The sequence below is a fragment of the Zonotrichia albicollis genome, chromosome 4 (assembly GCF_047830755.1).
Source record: "Zonotrichia albicollis isolate bZonAlb1 chromosome 4, bZonAlb1.hap1, whole genome shotgun sequence".
Classification (NCBI taxonomy): Eukaryota; Metazoa; Chordata; class Aves; order Passeriformes; family Passerellidae; genus Zonotrichia; species Zonotrichia albicollis.
The window spans coordinates 60,223,940-60,243,863 of record NC_133822.1 but is presented as its reverse complement, the minus strand read 5'-3'; the positions used below and the strand labels follow the sequence as shown (position 1 = coordinate 60,243,863).

At 40.2% G+C, this 19,924-nt stretch overlaps 1 protein-coding gene across 2 annotated transcripts in view; it reads left to right on the top strand.

Moving 5' to 3' along the window:
- Positions 1 to 19,924, top strand: part of CTTNBP2 (cortactin binding protein 2) — a 201,168-nt gene that overhangs the window by 107,549 nt on the left and 73,695 nt on the right. Inside the window, exon 1 of one of the 2 annotated variants that reach the window (XM_074539943.1) lies at positions 14,120 to 14,524. The exons of the other annotated variant lie outside the window; for it this stretch is intronic. Within the exon in view, the coding sequence (XP_074396044.1) occupies positions 14,456 to 14,524 (69 nt within the window). The 5' untranslated portion in view covers positions 14,120 to 14,455. Of the gene's footprint in view, positions 1 to 14,119; positions 14,525 to 19,924 lie in introns of those variants that run through there. 2 annotated transcript variants of the gene reach the window in all.

Here is a 19,924-nt window from a genome sequence, read left to right as displayed (position 1 = left end):
TGGAAATTAAACACTTCCTTGGTAATGTCGTCAGGCAAATAAATACACAGTCATGGCTCTTCTACACAAGGAATAAAAGACAGCTAATTGTACAGGCCACCTATATAAAAGATTATCCCATCTGTTTTTTGAAGACAACTCAGAATGAAATAATTACACTTTATCTCAAAAATTATACCATTCTATGCATTGCCCTAGAAATAATACTGTTATATAAAAACTGTTATATCAAACGAGATTATTATATAAAGGGAACCTTTTTTCCTACCTCTATTCTCTTCACATTTGACCAGAACTTGTCTGAGGTCCACCTTTATTGCACAGTGAAGGAAGAGCAGTTCTGTCACCAGTTGTTTGCCCAAACCTCTGTGAACTCCTGGAAAGCTCAGCCACATGTGAGTGACAGAGGCACATCAGCATTCTCTCCCTTTGGAAAGATCTAACTCTCATTACATTTGGAACCCAGATGAGCATAGGAGAGGATGGAAGAGTAAGAGGAAAGCATGAGCAACATTCTACTTCACATACCAGTCTGTGTACTGACAGGCTGTTTGTGCAGCAGCTGATAATGGTCCTTTCACTGTCTCCAGGGCATCTAACTAACAAAGGGTCTTTCCTCTTCTTTTTATTTAAATATGTAATTTTACCCATCACTAAAAGTTGTTATTAGGAGATGGTGAAGATGTGTCCCTCAGCATATTGAAAATTTTTATTTCAGTGGAAATTAATAATGATTTTGTAGCATTAATTCTTAATTTCACAGTGTTCCATTACTGAAGAAGTCAAGGTGCTTACACTAGAAATTTAGGTGGAAAATATCCAGGTTAACTCAGAACAAGTATGGTCCAGCACAGTGTCTGTCTTTAACTTCTCTGAAAAAATTCCTTTGTGTCTGCTAAACCTTCTTATAAAGACATTTTAGTACACATGTCCTAGGGCCCCAAAGCTATTGGTGGCTATCTGTGGCTTTCCAATTCTTCTCCCTTTCTAGGAGGTCATTCTGATTGAAACCCTTTTTCATAATTAACATTTACTTATAACTTAAAACAACCAAATACTAGCAGCAGTATTTCTGTTCTTCAGTTTTTCCTCAGAGTAAAGACTTCCTAAGCTTAGATCCCCCTTCTTTTTCTAAAATGTGATGTTACCTCTATTCAGTCCATTCACTTTATTTTACATTGTTCTGACTGAGCTTCCTCTGAAGCAACCTCTTGAGTATCTACTTTGTATTTCTGGTGATTTTATGACCAGACAGAAGAAATTATCAAAACTCTTGGGAAAAACATCCATTGTTCTTTTCAGATTTGAAAAATATGTATTGACAAGAGACCATTTCTTTCACTCAATGCTATCACATTTGAATATGATTTCTTTCACTCAGTGATATCACATTTGAATGGATCTCCACAGAAGTTCAGAGAGCAGATCTTTTCCATAGAGGATGCGCAACTTTTCCCATTATGTCATGTGAGGGAAGCACAAGAGGCTGAATAGCACCACATTCAAATTGGATTTAGGGTTTAACACAAATACACACAGAAGAACCAGACAAACATCTCCAGAGAATCACATGAGGTTTACAATACTTACTTTGTGACAGTAGAGCTGAAACAAATATAGAAGGGTGACTGACTGTAATTCCAACATTAAAAGCTTTATAGTTTTCAGTTCCACCCATGTGTAGTAATTGGAATCACAAACATTGGTATGGCATTTTAAGTGATGGGATTCCTTACTACCTTATTAGCAGGGGCACTGGTAGCTGCTTTGCTTCTCTGTTGCACTCACGGACTTTGTACCTCTCTTCAGCTGATTAGCATTTTGAATTTTGCCACAAGATTATTCTGTTTCTATAGTGATCTGGGCACTACCAGTGTAGGTTCATTTCCTGTCAGTCATGGTTTTCTTACGTCAGTGAGCGAATCATTTTCAACTGCATTTCTTTCATCCCTGCTTCATGTAGGTCATTATATTTTTATGCAGCCAATGAGACCAACAAGTTTCTAAAATGGCCAGAATATTTAGAACAGTATGACAAACTGTACTGTGTTCCTGCTTATTAATGCGCCATTATGCTGGGAAAACAGATAAGTAAACAGTAATTAGGAAAAAAGGTGTAAAAGCAAGACAATTTCGGTACAGCACTCAGCAACAAAAATCTAGGAGATAGAGAAGTTAAAAAGTCAGAGCTTGCTAGTTTTACAGAAACACAAGTATAGGATCCTAAAAACTAAACCAAGGGCTCAACAAGTAAAGGAAGGGGAAAAATAAGGCTAAGAAAGTTTTCAGAAAATCCATTATTGCTGTTTCTCTTTATTTGAGGTCCTAGCTATTATTTACCGTAACACATGTATAGCACAGGGCAGATCTCATGTTCCAATCTACCTTTTAAGTAGGCAGCTGTAAATCAGACAAATGAGCTTTTCGAATTCTATGTACTGCAAACACTTCACAATTGTCTACATCAGTATGTCTTTTTAGCCTTTAGTAGGCACTATAATGATTTTTTTGTTCTCTTGGATCTTGGATTATGAGAGTATATAATGAAGGAGGCCTCTGTTTCCAAACAAGGAGGGAATTCAAGAAGAATTTGTCACTGAATGGGACAGCTAGCAAATGAAAACAAAATTTTGTCCAGAAATTATTTACTGTTCTTCCAGTACAAATAATATAAAATGCATTGATGTAGCTTAGCTTTGACTGAGTATGAAAACACGGATGTTGTTCAGACAGTATATGTAATTAAGTGTGACTTCCTCTACTTTTAAATCATGTTTTCAAAAAAAGTATTGGAACTCTAGATTATCTTGAGTTCAGGTTTTGCGAAGGAAATTGAAGCAAGTAGAAAATGCTTCCATGTCAATGGAAGACAACTAGAAAAAGGTAAAGTTTTGTTATGATGGAGGGGGAATATGAATGCAAGTTAATTCCTCATTGGTCACTGTGCCTATTTTTCAGTCACATGAATTGGGGAGGGTGGTGGGGGCATGGAGGCTCATGAGTTTGCAGGGACAGAAATTGAGGTACAGCTACTAAATGTCATGATTCTATCACTTCAGTTAATATAGACCTGAAATAAATTTGAAATCTCATGGAAGGTTATTTGATTTTGAACTTGAGCCCATCTCTACCCCTGCCACAAATGTTCCTGGCTGTTTCATTGAAGGTACATCCATTATAAATACACTTAAGGACTTTAGAAGGCCTCATCTCAAAGCAGCATTTCTGAGATGAGAATAAAAATATTTATTTCAGGATTTTCAGGGCAGGTAGGAGTTATCATTTGCATTTGTGCTCCTCTCAGCTCTTGGAAGAAATTATATCTTTCCTGTTATAATATTGCTGCTAAGCTGTACATGAATTTTTCTTTTTGTTAAATAACAGTTTAACCTTCACTAAAGCTGTAAGAAAAAGTGAACCTGAGGGGACAATTGGTTTAAACTCTTATTTCCCACTGAATTAAATGGAATGAATGGAACACTGAATGGAACACTGAATTAAATGTTTGATAGTTTCTTTGTTAGGTTGCTTCTTTTTTGTTTTGCTTTGTTTTCTAAAAGGTCACTGAAAAATACTGTTCTGGGCTTAAGCAAATTGCAGGTCAGGGTCAGCAGGCATGCAGCTGGCATGCATTGGCAGTTCACTCTTTTGGTTGTTTATTTTTTCAACACTGAAGAGTCTGGTCTCTTGAATACAAAATTTTATTACATTAACTCTGACAAACTTCAAGCATGCAAAAGAAGGTGGTATCACTCTGCAATTAGAACAGTATGTGTTCAGGTTCTCTGAACTTCATATCAACAAAATGGGACCGAGGCCTCAAATGTTAAAAAGCCCTGCTCCTGCTGTCTCTTTCACAAAAAAAAAAAACAAAACAAGTTCATAACTGTAAATTCCTAACCCAAGGTGATTTTGCTGGTGGATTTGGGCACCTCCAAAGCCAGCTTCTAGCTTTCTGGGCAATGAGGTAACAGGTGTCTTTACAGATCTGGGTCTGAGAGAAAACAGTGCTGAAGACAACTGAATTAAGTATGATGCTATCACAGACAGATGCTAAAGTGGAAATGAGATGACGATTTCAGTTAGAATATGTAACTAAATACAACAGCTGATGAATGAAAAGTACTGATCAAAGAATCATAAAACAAATACAAGCTACTTCTAGCAAAAAAATGAAGGAAGTAAACAAGATATACAGCAGGAAATAGCTTCAGGTCCATTAATGACTAGAAATGGTGCAAAGTAATTCCAAGTAACACCCCAAAATGTGAGAAAAATAGAGAAAATCAATACACATAAATACCATGTTCATTTATCTAGTGTTTCAAATCAGAAGAGTGAGAGAAAAGACAAACACATTAATCTAACACACATCAAGAAAGAGGAGGCTGTCATGAAGATTCATAAGATTGCAACTTGTAGTCCAAAATCAGTATTACAAATGAGACAGGACGTGAGTCACACTTATTTGTAGGTTGCTGTGTGAATTCCGTCACATCAACAAACGGCATTGGTTGGGCTCTAGCGCAGACACATCCTGAGCCCACCTGAAATCTGTGGTTGCTTTCATGCAGCACATCTTGGCTCCTCAGAACTCAGCAGTGACAGCAAATCCACCTGCTCTGCAAGTGCTATCAAAGGAAAATCTCTGCTGAAAAAAAAGATGTTCCTAAATCTGTTTGAACAATAGGATCCTCCAACATATGCATTCACATTCATGATAGAATTCATTATAAAATTAGTGTGTTAGTTTTCTTTTTCAGGAAGACTAATTTAATTTCTTCATTTCTCTGCCTTCAGTATGCCTTTGTGGAACAAATTTTCATTTTAAAAATAACTGATTTCTCTAGCATAGCACTTAATTAAAAAGTACACATATTATCAGTAAGATGCAATGCTTGAAAAACAGGGTTCAGAAAATGTTAATCTAGCTTTCAAAGAAGAACATTTATCACTGTGAATGGCCAAAGGACAGTAATTTTGTCTCAGTTGTGTATCTATCAACATTGTGAATGAAATTACTACTCTCTCCAGTTGGAAGCAGTGAAAAGAAAAACAAGTTAGTGGCCTCAACAAGTGGGCAGTAATGTTTTGGAGCTGAGAATAGTTATGGAGGTAGCTGTGAAATTTTCATGCCTTCTGCCCTCATTTGATTGAAATTGAATGTCTGGACTTCTTCACTGGAAGAAGACAGGTTTAGTCATTTTTCAATTTAACATTTTTGTGGCCTACCTCATAAGTTTGCTGGCTAGCATGCTCTATAGGTATTTCAAGCAGCACATTAACAGTCTGACTAGTGTTCCAATTTCTGAAGCATCTTGTGGCAAATTATCCATCAATATTCATGGCAGTTTTCTGCCACATATCCATCTAAAAGGACACAGCCCAGGAAGCAGAGTCTGAGTTTTTATCCTCCAACATGTGCTGCATCTACAGGTCACATAATCCAAATTGTTTCTGTTCCCTTTGCTACATTTCATGCTCCTGAACAAATATCAGTGTATCCAAGATGTGGGAGAGGGCATCCTTGTCTGTACAAAGACTTTCAGTCACACAACATTTTATTAGTGTCTCTTTGAGCCTCTCCACCCACAGTCTCATCTACTTTTTTAAACTAGAAAATAACTAGCACTCTTTTTACTTGCACTAATTGATAAAAGTTCAATAATTTCTTTCTCCAATTTTCTCATTACTCAGTTCCTGTCCTGAGACAGTAATTTATTTTCCTGGACATTGGTTACAGTTTGTGACTGTCACTTCACAGGAATTTCCAATATGCTGCTGTTTACGTTTTCACCTTTGGTAATGACTTTCCTCAGTGTGACTTCCATTTTCCTTTGCAGTAACTGGAGTAATTTCTAGGCTACCCTGTTTAACTCCATGGGGTATAACCATTCTCAGTATTCATCCCCTTAAAAGTGGAATGTACCACAAATGCATCCCATTATGCTTGTAATGACTAGCTAGATAGGTAATGCTAGAGAAGGAAGAGCAGCTCTCCTTTCCCATAAATATAAGCCAATGATATGCAGAACCATCTCATGGTAGACACTACCAGTCTTCCCTCTTTCACAAGATTTAATTTCTTGTTTATTTCTATCTCTCTGTTGCCATATGCTATTAAATATTTTATTTTACTGCTTTCATGTTCTAAGGCTTTTTTTTTTCCTCAACTACTGTCTTGAACTATTCAAAATAAAATGCTGGTAAAGATCAGTTAAGAACTAAGCACTTTAATCAGGAAAACAAATGAAGTAATACTATATTCTAGTTCAGCACCTTTAAACAGCTTACTGTAACCATATTGCTGTTCAAATCCCTTTGCCGCAATTACAAAACAGCATCACAACAAAAAGCAAATATTAGGCTTGGCACAGTCAGTCACCTTTGAACAATTTATCAAATTCTGAATTTTCTACAGATTAAAATGCTTGTCCATCAGAATGAAAAATTACTTATCCTGTGATGTGTCTAATTGCATGTTTTCAGGATCTTCCATGGAAAAGGCCCATGACAATAATTAATACCTAATGCTATATACACCACAGCTTTGGGAGTTGCCTAGCAACCAGCATCCTGTAGGCTTCCTAAGGGGCCTCAATAGAGGCAGGGGAGCAATCCCTTCACACTGCCATGGGTGAGCAGCAGCTTTGTTCTAGGCTGCTGCTCTGTCCTGGCTGTTTCTAGAGTGATCTCTGCAAAACACAACTCCCTTAAGAGGTCACATTTCTGAAAAGCCTTTTCAAAGAATTAACAGAAGCTACTGCACACAATTGCTTTATACTCTGGGATGCATTTTGCCTTCAGAAATATACCGATATCCTCTTGTTATCTGCCAATAACAATTTGTTTTCAAAAGAAGTTTCTTTCTAATCAGAATCGTTTTCCATCTCTGACAGGATGTTGTGCTGGTGTTTTTCACAATCAAATGGTTTTTGGACAAAATATCCATTAAATTAAAAAAAGTACTTGTGTTTTTGCACAAATACTGTTGTATCTTAAGAGTGTCTACAGTACAGAGTAGCACAAACTTCACTGAAATGAAGCCTTCCTCAGCTGTAAAAGCATTCTTTTTTGACAGTGCAATTTTTTAAAGTACCAGTTCATTTCCAGTTCAATCTCTTTATCTTGGCAAAGGGACATCTAAATCTCATTTCATTAAATGTACACATTTACTCAGATCTTCAATAATAGAAGGAAGGTGGAAACCAAACCATTATTCCAAGATTTTCCTTCTCAGTTACAGTTTCCAAACTCTTCTGCGGTCCTTACCAAGTCAATGATCTTTCCTTTATCTTTGCTTTTGCTTTAAAATAACAGCTCAAATATAACAAGACTCTGAAAGATATTGTGGTTATTTGATAGCCCTTAAAGAAAAAGCGACCAGTATCAGGACATATTTAATTTTTTCAGAAATTTTGCAAAATTTATACCGTTTAATCCTAAAACATTCAGCATTATTTGAACAGTAAAAATAAATGCAATAAAATTCTGATGTTAAAGTGATCATTTTATTTACAGGACTGTGTAATATGTGTTCTAGAATCTGGAAGATGTTAGATTAACTGGCAATCCAATCCTAGGTTTCTATGACTCATATTTTGTAGCTGTTTTAAAATAACAAAGATCAAATATTATGTAAATATTCCTCACTCCAAATCCACTGCCTTTCTTTTTTTTTTCTGCCTTTGTCCTGCAGCAAGATTATTCAGCCCCCCAAGATACTTTGTAAAGTCATATTCATACAGATGCCTGGTTGCAGTAGATCTTCTGTAGAGCTTTGGCTTAGAATTCATGCTCAGTCTTCAAATCTCAGAGGAAATTGTCAAGGCACAAAGGGCAAGAGAGTCCCCATCATCTATTGATGAAACTTCTGGGCTAATGAAACTCAGGAGCCTAAAAACTCTTTTTATTTTTGCAACAAAGCTATCCTTACTCATCCTTTTAATTTCTTTCCCGCTTAATTCCCTGTAAGGTAGGCAAATGACATACTGGGGATCAATCCCACACAATCTGAGTGACATCTCAATCTTGAGGGACATGCTGAGCAAAATTCTAATGAAAGATAATCTTATGGATATCCAGAATTTAAACATTACAGTAAAGGCAGAATCCCTAATCCCTGACTTAAAGATTTCAGTGCAGTTGCATATTGAAAAATGCTTGTGCTTGACAGGAAAGACTAGTCAGGGTTACCTCTCTCCTGCTCATTGTTTTTCCTCTGTCTGCCTCATTTACATGTAAATAAGTGAATTTTGCACATATTCAGGGTGCCACATGAATTTTAATTTTGCCTTTTTTACTTATGGTTTCACGATCAGTCTGTTTTACTGATTTTCCCCCCAGATTAAAACATTCATCAGTCTTCTCTTACCCATAAGCTTGAACCACAGAGTTACACATGAGTTGCCTACCTTTAGTTCAGGTCACTATGAGTCTTGGCAATATGATCACATTAGTTCAGTTTATGGAGCACGCACACACACACACACACACACACACACACACACACACACATATACAGAGACCTCTTGTCTTTCCATAAAATCCTTATTCAACTTTGAGAGTATAAATAAAGTTACATTGCAAAGGTTGAGTTACATCAGTGAGGAAGTGCATCACTTTCCTACAGGCAAGTAAATTTGTTCCTTTATTCTAGCAAATGCTTTTTTCCCAGGTGGGAGTTAACTCCTCAGTACAATAATTTCTGTTCTGTGCCATCAGCACAGGAGCCAGTTCTCCTGGGCTGTGGTTCTGCAGTTCAGTGATGGAGCTAACAACCTATTGAAGCAGTTTTGTGTCATTAGCAAGGGAATTTTTCCCTAGTGGAGCATTTCAATGTGAAAAATATTTCATTACCAAGCCCCTATATAGATGTTCTACCTAAGTGCTTAGGTAGTTACCACCTTCCTGAGAGTCATCCTTCTTGGCAATGAGTTGATTAACCTCCCTTGCAGTTTTGTTCCTACAATTACAGAGCAAAGGTCCTCCTGAAGCTGTTTCATGTGTTGCAACCCTGAACATAGCACTGAACTCACAGTGAGATCTCAGAACAACAGGAGGGTTTGGCAGAGAGGACAACCTCCACTATGTGCACTAGCATTCCAATTCCAGGTGAGTTTGTGCAAGGATACAGTGCTCCATTTTTTAGTGGTACAGCTTCATCTTTACTGGGGGGTATTTAGTGATCCAATTTTATTCATAAGATGTCAGCAGCATAGGGCAATCTCAAAATTAACCTTTTGTATAATGAAAATAAGCAAAAGCTAAAACAGTAGGCTTAGCAATCAATGGATTATTTTTAAAAAAAAGAAGAGAAAAAAAAAGAATAAAAAGATGAGAGATTCTGTAATAAAGTGATTTAGTAGTCACTGAAAATATTAATTTCATGGTGTGGTGATTTGTGGGCAAAGAGTTAAATTCCAAAATGAGGTAGTGCACTTCCCAGCACTGCAGATCCCTGCATAAATCCTGCCAGTAAAGGAACAGACTCTTGCACGTCTGGCAATTGCAGCATGAATTCTCCTGCCTCCTGCCACTACAGCCAATATGATCACAGCAGCAAGCATTTCTCCCATGTCCAGGAAAAAATAGTGGGGTTTTTGCTTGGAAGTAGTGATGCCTGTAGAAGTATCTTAGTCATCATGCCTGCTCAGGGAAACTGGTTCTGAGAATTCTAGATTCCTGTACCTTCATTGCTCCAGTTAGAAAATTTCTCTGCATTTCCTTCACATTCCTTACTGATACCCACCAGGAGGAGAAGATGAATGAAAGAGAGAAATAAGACATAGATTTTACCTTTTCTGAATATTTTAATACATTTCCAATTTGATAATTTTAACTGTTCTATACCTTTCTGGTATTTAGAAAGCTGTACACATTCCTTTTTTTGTCTTGACAGCAAGTGAGTTATTGTATTTTTTCTTCCTCATAGGAAAGCTTATGTATTTCAACTCCAAGAAAATCAGTGTGTGATCTTTTTGCATAACATAGGCTTCAAGACTTCTCTAAAATAAATGTTTCAAATTCATAAGCTGTACCCATTTTTAGTTTCCAAATTCCATTCTGGGCTCAGATTTCCAGAACTTAGGCACAGCAAACACTAAAATTTTAGATTCCAGTTGGAGTGAGCTTCTCCTCTTCTTGTGTTAAAAGGATGTCTCATTTAGACTCCTTCTGCTCAAGGTTAACTTTTTGAATTATCACCCATGTTTTTAGATATTTACAGGATATTACAGTAACGGCAAAATGATGTTATTCAAGGCAAAGCCTCAGTGATAGCAGCTGTCTCTTCTTTTGTAAAAGATACTTGAGGATATTGCCATTTTGTTCTTTAGTATGATGTGAGGTTTGCAATAGGCACTAAATACTTCATGTTGTGTTTTAAACATTAAAAACACAGCACATAAACATTCAAATAACTTTTCCTGAAATGTCAGTAATGCTGACACTCAGAACATTCTATTTTGATAGTTTTTCCCTTTTTTTTGTGCACTTGTTCCTTTCTAAGCAGATTATAGACAGTTTTCAACACTCCAGTCAGGTGAATCACATCACTAGCTCATAGTAATATTCAACACTGTTGAATTTATGCCCACAAATCAATCAGTCCAACACTTTATTAACTGTGCTTCTTCTGCATAGTCAATTAAAGCCTCTCTTCTTTGAAAGCCTACTGGAGATTCTATTTTGTTCTCAGCGTTTTGACTTTTCCTCCTTTTCACTTTTCTTTTTAGTGTTACTTTAAGATCCCCAGAAGCAGCCAACATGCCCTCTAAAATATATTGTCTCTTTTGCTATTGAATTTCACCTGCACAGTGCTGCGCTATCTTTCAGAGAAAGCAAGCCCTTCTTCACAAAACCCAAGTCAACGGCTCAGAGTTATCCATGTGCCCTGTACTGCATATAAGTCTCCAAACCCAAAGTTTCCTGAAAAGGGAATCAGTGCAGTATTTGAATTATGTTGTTTGGCTTGGCTTGATGATTCCTAGATGAGGGTGATGGAACAAATGTCTTAAGTTTTCACTGGTATGACCTTTGGGAAGATTTTGATGATACAGTGATTAATTACTTTTGCTAAGAAATCTAATATTCTGCAAAAATTTATCTTGGGACTTCAACATCTCCTCCTTGCTTTAAATTCAGACACAGACTTTTTGTTTGTTTGTTTGTTTATAAAGAAAAAATACTATTTTACACTTTTTCATTTGTTTTCCCATACAAATGGTTAGCTGCAAGGTAGGAAAGCCACAATACATTGTACAATTGAGGCACACAATTTGCTTCCCTGTCAATAGCAAACCAAGGGAGGCATTTTCTGTCACTGCAGTTGTGTGCTAAGGGAGGGAAAAAGCACCATTCAGTTCAGCAGCTGCATCCTGTAAGGTGTGGACACATTCCACTGCTTTGTGCCAGCTCTCTAATCCTAGGAAAGAAATACACTTAAGGCCTGCTCCTAGGCTTGGGCTTTTCTTTATGTTACTCAGGCCAAATAAAATTGGAACAGCAGAAGAATAGTCAATTGTATTCAGTTTGCCAGCTACATGCTAATAGTAAAACAGTGAGCACCTTCCTCTGAGAGAAGCAACTCCTTTGCCTTACTGTAGTGATAAAATTGTCAGTGAAAGCAAAGACAGTTTCTCCTAGAAGGGCTCTGGCTTAGACATGCATTAAAGAGCTGGTTTGCCCTGTATGGTGAAGGCATAGAGATGACCGTGCACTGTGACAGCAGTCATGAAGTCAGTCTGTCCCTCACTTTGAAGTCATTCCTAATGTGTGTAGATGCTGTGTTACTGTGGGTTTTGAGCCAGTTCTGGGAGAGGATGCCAGTAGTATAAGAAAAATAACCAGAGGATAACTAAGAACCTTGTCCAGTGATGTAGTAACAATCAAGGAAAAAAAAACATCATCTGCTTTGAAGATGATTCCCAGTGTCAAAGTGTTTTTCATGCAGCAAAACCTCAAAGACGTTTGGACCATACCACCACCACTGATGACACAGTGATTGCTATGCAGCACAAGAATCTACTCCCAGGAGTGACTGGCAATATCCAATTTGGATTTTAGTGCTCTCATGCCAACCATAAGCCTTGTTGCTGTCATTAGGGGAAAAATGGAAGAAAACACAAACATGCAGTATAGTCTCATATGATTACAAACATCAGTAATATTTTCAAAATGTTGTGATGATTCATTTCATGACATAAAAAAGAAACATAGATCACTCCTCCTTCAAAAGCATGTCTGTCATCTTTTTGACCATAACAGCAGATCAAACAACTTCCAGCACTTGGATGATGTGCTGGATATTAGTTGTCTGGAGATGGGCTTTTAACTGAAGTGTTGCTGGTCCATCTATTCTATTAATTTTTTGCTGGCTGAGATTAAGCACTCCCATCTCTCTCAGAAATCATCCTAAATTTATCTTCAGATGAGGAAAGAGAGATCAGTTCTGAAGTCTGCAATGGCAAGCTATGACTAATATAATATTCATTGTTATTTTGATAAATGTACACTTGGTATTTGATAAAATATCAGCTAAACCAGTTTATGATCTCAGCAGAGCAAGAGATAAATAGTGCAGTCTTTGCTACAGCATTGCTCTGACATATATGGCATTAAAAACCAGTATTTACACAGTATGTTGTGTTCATGCTTTGCACCAACTCAGAGACACATAACTAACTGTGAGGGACAGCAAATTATTCTAATGGAATAGGGAAATACTGGTTATGATAATGGTAGACAGGAATCAGTAGGAGAAAAGATATTGTCAGAAAATTTTAAAAACTTCAGTATTTTAATCCATTTTAGAGAGGAGTATGACAGAGTTCATAGGAAACAAATTACTCTTGTTGCGTTTCTTGAAGGCAAAACACCAAATAATCTTCCAAATTTATATAAATAATAATAATGGGTAATGTATTTTACTTTGCTTTCAATAAAGAAGGCAAGCAACAATTTGTCCTAAACAAGTTAAATGGTATTAGAGTGCTGAGAACTGAGAAAAACAAGTTTTTTTAGGCTATGTGTCATCAATGTAGCTTAGCTTCAGTGATAGAAGGGATGTGAGCACACACTATAGTTATAAAAATGTAAAGCTTGAGCAGGAGAGCTGCTTTTCAAGGAGAAAGAAAAAACAAGCCCTAAACCAGAAAACATCTGTTTAACTGAATTTTATGTACCCTGTAGTGGATCCTATATACTGCCTTCTTGCTCTGTTCAGTGTGCATCTACCTTACAACTGGAATTTATTCTACTACAGTTCCCCTTCTGGTGATGTAAAGGAGAAAAATTTCATGTATGGGTACTTCCATCCTTAGGCCCAGCATGCATAGAAGAACATGCTGTCTTTGATCAAGGCATTGGCCCATTTCTGGTGCTGGTTTTAAGGGATTTAGTTCAGCAGACTTGAGGCAGCCTTGTGAAAGCAGGAGCTGGGCAAGGCTCAAAGGAGCCTGCTGTTGGTGGAAGTTCTATGTGGCTGCAGAGTAAACAGTGTTGCAAATCCAGCTTATATTAGATAAATTGGTTCCACAGTACATTTAGATTTGTTTTGGTGTAGGTCCCCATTGCTGGGGCAAAGCAGTACAGCAAGACCGTGAGGAACATCCCCTGGAGAGGGGCAGTGCAGGATGTTCCTGGGCAGGGAACGTTCAGCTCAGTTGACAAAACCTTCCTCTGGAAGGAATCCTGAACAGGATTTGGCTTCAGTACCCACCTGGAATGGCAAAGCCCAGCCCCAGGTCAGGATGGGCTCCAGCACCGCATCTGAGAGGTGCCAAAACACTGGGCCTGGCTGAGTGTCCACCCTCACACAAGGTCTGAAAACATGCCTTGAAAATAAGGCAGTCAAGCAATGGCTGGCAGCAGAATGTTCCCCCAAACCTCTCCACAGGGGAGGGAGAGGTGACTCCTCCAGTCAGCACCCCCAGCAAGGAAGAGACACCGTTGCCCTCAAAGCCTTCAGTTGGTTTAGAGGTTTCACGAATCAGGTAAGCCAACCCACTGCAACTCCCTATTTTTTCGTCCCATCCACAACCTTTCCTTTCCTTCTTCTGCTGCTAAACCACGGGGGTGGATAGGGAGGAGAGCGATGCGTGCGTGGGGCCCGGGTAGCGGTAGCGGGGACACTCCCCTCCGCCACCATTGCGCGCCGGCCGCCCGCGGCGAGGTCCCGCTCCCCCTCCGCCTGTCTCCGGGCCGCCGTATGGAGCACGGGGAGCGGGTGGGTGGGGAAGCCCGAGCGCCCGGCGGCGGCACTCGCTCGCCTCTGCCGGCGCGGGGGGCGGCTCGGCTCGGCTCGGCAGCCCCGCCTGCGCGGCGCCGCAGGGGTTAAGCGCCCTCGCTGCCGGCGGGATCGCTGCCGGCGGGGAGCGGGTTAAGCGCCTGGCGGCGGCGGCTCCGCCACTCGGCTCCGCACCGCGCTCCGCGCCCGAGCCGATACAGCGGGAAGATGGCGACGGAGGGAGCGAGCGGCGAGCCCGGCTCTGGCGGGCGGGAGGACTCGGCGGCCACGGCAGCGGTAATCGGCCTGGCGGGAGAGGGGGGTGCGATCCAGCCGCGGCGAGGAGGGTTTCCCCATGGCGCTGGGACGAAGCCGTGCCCCGAGACCTGCCTCCGCCGCTCCGTCCCTCCGCCCTCCTTGTCCCCCGGGGCGGGACGGGGTTCGCTGTGGGACCCGCAGCCGCCGAGCCCCGTCCCGCCCCGGGCAAGATCAGAGAGAGGCGCGGGGTCTGCCTCCCTGCGGCTCTCTCTCTTCTCTCAGCGGGGCCGGTGGGTTCTCGCCCCCATTGTTCCTCCAGCTGCTCCGGCGCGGGGAACGGCGTGCGGCGCCCGTGAGGGGCATGGAGGGGGCTCCGCTGCCGGTCTCGCCTCTCCCCCACCCACCGCCCTTTTCCCGCTGCTTCACACAGCGAGGGGGCTGCGCCCCGGCTGTCCGGGAGGGCTGAGGTGCTGACAGCGGCTGAGGCGGCGGGACCTGTCAGACCGGGGCGCGGGGAAATGTTGCTCTTTAACCCTCTGCCGGGCCCGTAAGGCGCTTGGCTTTCGCCTGCCTCTCGTGAGGCGTTTACGGCGCAGAGGCACCGTCCTTTTCCCCCGCCGCAAGTCCCTGTCCCGAGCCCCGGGTGTGCGGAGACCTCTCGGCTCCCAGGGCCCGCGCCCCAGGGGCAGGATCTGGCTCCCGGCTTCAAATATCCTCAGAAGCGGAGCAGAACGCCCTCCCTGCTGGCGTGTCCTCTCTGCGGGTGGGTGAGGCAGCTGGGAGGGATGCGGTGCGGTGCCAGCCGATGGTTACAGCGGTGGCAGGGGGAGGCTGCGCTCCCCTGGGCCGGCCCTGGGCTCCTCTCTCCTGCTCCACACGCCCCCAGGCAAGGCTGCAAGGCTCGTCTGCTCGGGCGGTCTGCGCCTCTGCTGGGCCCGGCTCCTCCTCGCCCGTGCTCTGGCAGATCTCTGGCAGCCCGGCGGCTCTCCCTCTCCCGCTGCATCCCAGACCTGCCGTGGTCCGGCCTGTCTGGGCACTTCCCGGGCCAAGCAGCCCTCGGTACTCGCCTGGCCGACAGCCGCAGCTCCCGCGTCACGCTGGGGCTGCTCGGTCTCGTCGCCACATGCGAAGTTCAGGGCGGTAAAACCGCGGTGCTGCCCGTTCTGATCGGGATCGTTCCTGACGGCGATGACTCCCGAAGCTAGGGGCACTAGTTTCTCTGAAATTTAGGTTATTGCCAGCATTTTATTGTTATTATCTTGTTTAGTTCCAAACAGGCACTAGTTCTTATCTGAAACCTTGTTCCAACTGTGTACATAATTGTCCTTGTGTGTCTTAAAATCTGCAGTGTTGTGGAAATTCAGTTTTCCTTTAAAAAAGCAAATCTAACACAGTGCATATTTATAACATCACTGTCTATTGAAACAATGACATAATGATAAAATGGATATTAAGGTAAGAATTACTAAAAACAAGCTTAAATACTTTAAAGCCCAGGTTTTCATCAAAATTATTTATACTAAATTCTTTACTATATTCATATTAATACTGCCTTAATTTTCAGTTTTAAAATATCAAACAAGTAGCCTGTAATCAAATAGCACTTCAGTATTGCACTGTTAGGCAATGGAGTATAAGCCACTCATGCAATTTGGTGTTCTAATTGTGAAAGGTAGGAGGGCTAGTTCTCCACTGTGCACTCATTTTAAAATATGTTTTTAAAAGTGAAGAGATGCTAGGATGTAAACTGTGTGTTTCTCCCTAACAAAAATAATAGCTATACTTGAGCAATAACAAAGTATTTTTAATACTGCTTTCCTTTCTAACTTATCTTCAGTTATTATTTTTTTGTTTTATGTTTTTTTCTTACCAGTATAAACATTTGATTGTTGATTAATTTTCTCTCTTGGAAAATAAAAAGAAAACCTCTGTGCAATTAGTGTTTAAAAAAACAATACATTTATAATACCTAAATATTTATTTTGGAGGGTTAATGTGAATAGCTTTTATTTTCTGTCTTTAAACTAGAGATACAGAATTATGAATTGGATCATCTGGCCTACTTTTTGGATGACCATAATCATTCAGGTGACTATAAGTCACACTAAACTCCAACTTATAAAAAATATTGTTTTAAGTACAGTTTTGGGTTAGGGCTTTTTTTGGGTTTTAGTTTTGTTTGGTTTTATATTTTTTTTTCTTCTAGTTCTCAGAATTCTGATTGCACAAATGGTGCAGTAAAAAGCTGTGAGCTTTCCTGAGCTTTTTCTGAAGAAGCAGTATTTGTATTAGTAATGTGTTAATGTGTAAGGTTTATGCTGTAAGCAGAAGGACAGCACACTAGGCTTTCTTGATACTAAATTCTCTGTTCTTGTGTCTTTATACATTATCAATAGCTTCACTGGAAAATAAAGAGTTTTTCTGCTCTTTTTAGAAGCACTGTAGAAAAGAAAGGGAAGTGCTTTACATTCACCAGGGAATTTGACTGGAAAAGCCTAGACTGTTCTATAGTGTGTTGCATTTAGGAGCAAAGCTGATAATGTTGTTATTCTGAGTTTCCTAGGATAAAGCACAGCATTTGGTGAGCTCATCCCTTCGTTCCCACAAAATACTGGTATTTTTATGGTGGTGAGGATGACAGGCAAAAATGGCAGGGGAGTGGTTCTGGTCCTTTTTCATACCTGCTCAGCGTGATTGCACTGAAGTCACTGAAATTGTGTTGATGCAGCTTGGACTAGAATTGAGAGAAAACATATGTGTGTGTTTTAAAACATCTTTGAATGACTTCCATCTGCCTAATGTCTACCAATAATGATTATATAATAGCAAGAAATAATCCAATTTGACAGTCTTTTTGTTGAAACATTGAACATCAGCCTGCTGTGCAGAGAGGGTTGGGTTGTCACACTCTTTAGCTTCAGTGTAGATTTAACAAAGCCTATGAAAAGCCTGTTATATCAAACATGAAATCTGTTGAAATTATTCAGTAAAATTTTGGGGTTTGATTTTGCTTGACCAGTGATCAAAAGCATAAATGTTATTTTCCCCTCAAAGACAGTACCTTCAGCTGTCTGTGAAGCTGTACACGTAGTGGATATTGATGGAGTGCAATCTTGACTCCACTAGAGCGAGTAAGGATGTTGCTACAAAATTGCACTGAGAATGTGTGCCTACCCCACAGGATCACTCTGGATTACTGTGGGTCATGTAACAGTACAAAAAAGTTACACTACATTAAATACTGAAAAAAAAAAGTAAACTGAGAGAAATTCCATGATACTTTGTGGTGACATTGTGGGGTATTTTATGCCTACCTTGGTGTATTCACTATTTATTGATCTGTAAGAATATTAGTAGTAGAACTGCCATTCTGATCAATATAATGAAATGCTAAATTTTGGCTTGATGATATCAATTATATAGGCTGATTTAGATCAGTTGGAAAGATTCTTATCTGAAAACTACTGCAAGTAGTAGAAAATGAGATCATAGCCTTGAAAAGCAAAGACTATATCTCTTACAAGAGATTACATGCTAGAAAATGGTCACTTATGAAAGGACCATCAGCAACCCTGTTATCATCTGAATACAAGTTTTTAGTGTTGCATTATCATTCAGAGGAGGTATTTTCTCCTAGTCAGATGTGTGATGCCATTGTGTTTCAGCATGTAGGTGACATGCAGAGACAGAACAGTTCTGTCTGTTCTAGTTCTCCTGCTTCTCTGTGGTGAGACATTGGTCTCCATCCATCTTGCAGTGACACTTCCATCCTCCTTTCTTGTTCTCCTCCCCCTTCTCCAAACTACAGCACTGCCTTTTCTATGCTTTCTGCTCCACAACCTGCAGCACACCTTCTCTTCCTGTGTGGTGAAGATCTTTGGGGATGAGAAAAGAAAGCCACTGAATGCAGTCCACTTTGTAAATGTTCCTTTCTCTTCTGAGTGTGGACTGTCACACTGTCTGTCATTAGAGGTGAAGTGCAGAGGTGAAAATTCTGAGCCAGATACGTGAAAGTGACATGGGAGGTGTAAAGCTGATGGATGCAGTAAGTTCAGTTGTTTTCCCTACTGCTTTGACTTCATTTGTGTGAGCATTGTTTTGGCCTCAGAGGGGATATATATAAAGAGATAGGAATAGAGTTGGAAACTGGGACAGGAAGAAAAGATCTCAGGAAGACAGCAGTTTGCAGTCTGGTTGTGCACCTACTCCTACCCAGGAAAAGGAACAATTGATTTAAAACAGCTGTATAATCCTTGAAAATATAAGCCAGAAGCTGTCAAGGAGGCTTAGGGGAGATGTACTGGTATGTACAAGTGATATATGAGTTAAAGCTTTCTTGGGCATTGTGTTTTGGTTCTCTCATTACACAAAGTAAGGTGTAAAATTCTGGAAAACAGAGATAGCTTCAACAGTGTGTACCCATATCTGTATTTAACCATTTACTAATTGCCTTTCAAGTGACTTATTTGGAAGCAACTTGCTGAACAGAAATTGCCCATTAAATCTAAAAATTTAAACATGATTGTAGAGGATTTTTAGGCCTCAATCTTCATAGAAGCCTAACTTGCACTGAATCTAACTTGCACTGAACTAAAAAATGGCAAAGTATCTTTGTGGCTTTTAATAGATTGCAGAAATGTTTTAACAGCTGTGACAATATCTGGGTATGTATAAAGGTCAGTGTCTTAGTAATTTTGTAGGGGTTGGGGGCTGGTTGGTTGGGGTTTTTTTGTTGTTGTTTCCAAAACAAATTTCCCAGTTCTGAGGTATATTTGTGGTTAATGTTGAAACTGTTAAAAGTTTTGCTGTTGGCTGAAGCCAAGAAAGCCCACAATAGCTAACCAAAACCTCCCCCACACCGTTTAAAGAAAACCTTCTGATAAACCCAGAAAGCTGGGGAGGTGTGCTTGAGGAGGGCAGAATAAGTGGGTAACTTCTTGTGGTGAACAATCCAATAAAAATCATTGAGCTAATGGATGTTATAATTAAATGCATATACAGTACCCTCATGATCCCTTAGGTATGACTATGAAATTTTATGAGTCGAATGTTAACAACAGATGATATTCTCTTCAGCAAAAAATTCCATATTAGTTGGGGAGCAAATTCAATGACATTGCTTTTCCTTGGAGGATATTTCTCTGCTTTCATACCTGTTTCTGTTACTAAGAAAATTTCCTAAAGGTTATATCTTCTGAAGTTCATCTTGGATGTGGTGGGAAATGGACATGTATTTTTGCATCAGATAATTTCTGGTGAAGAAGAGGATCACAGATTCTTACCCTAGTTTCAGACTAAAGAACAGGCCTTCCACGGGCAAAGCAATAAACTGTGGTTTTCCCTCAAGTATTCATGAGTACTATGTGGATATTATAACCCCTTCTTTTAGCAGTCTCTGTGTTTGCAGTTTTCTTTATTAGAAAAGGGCTATGATTCATT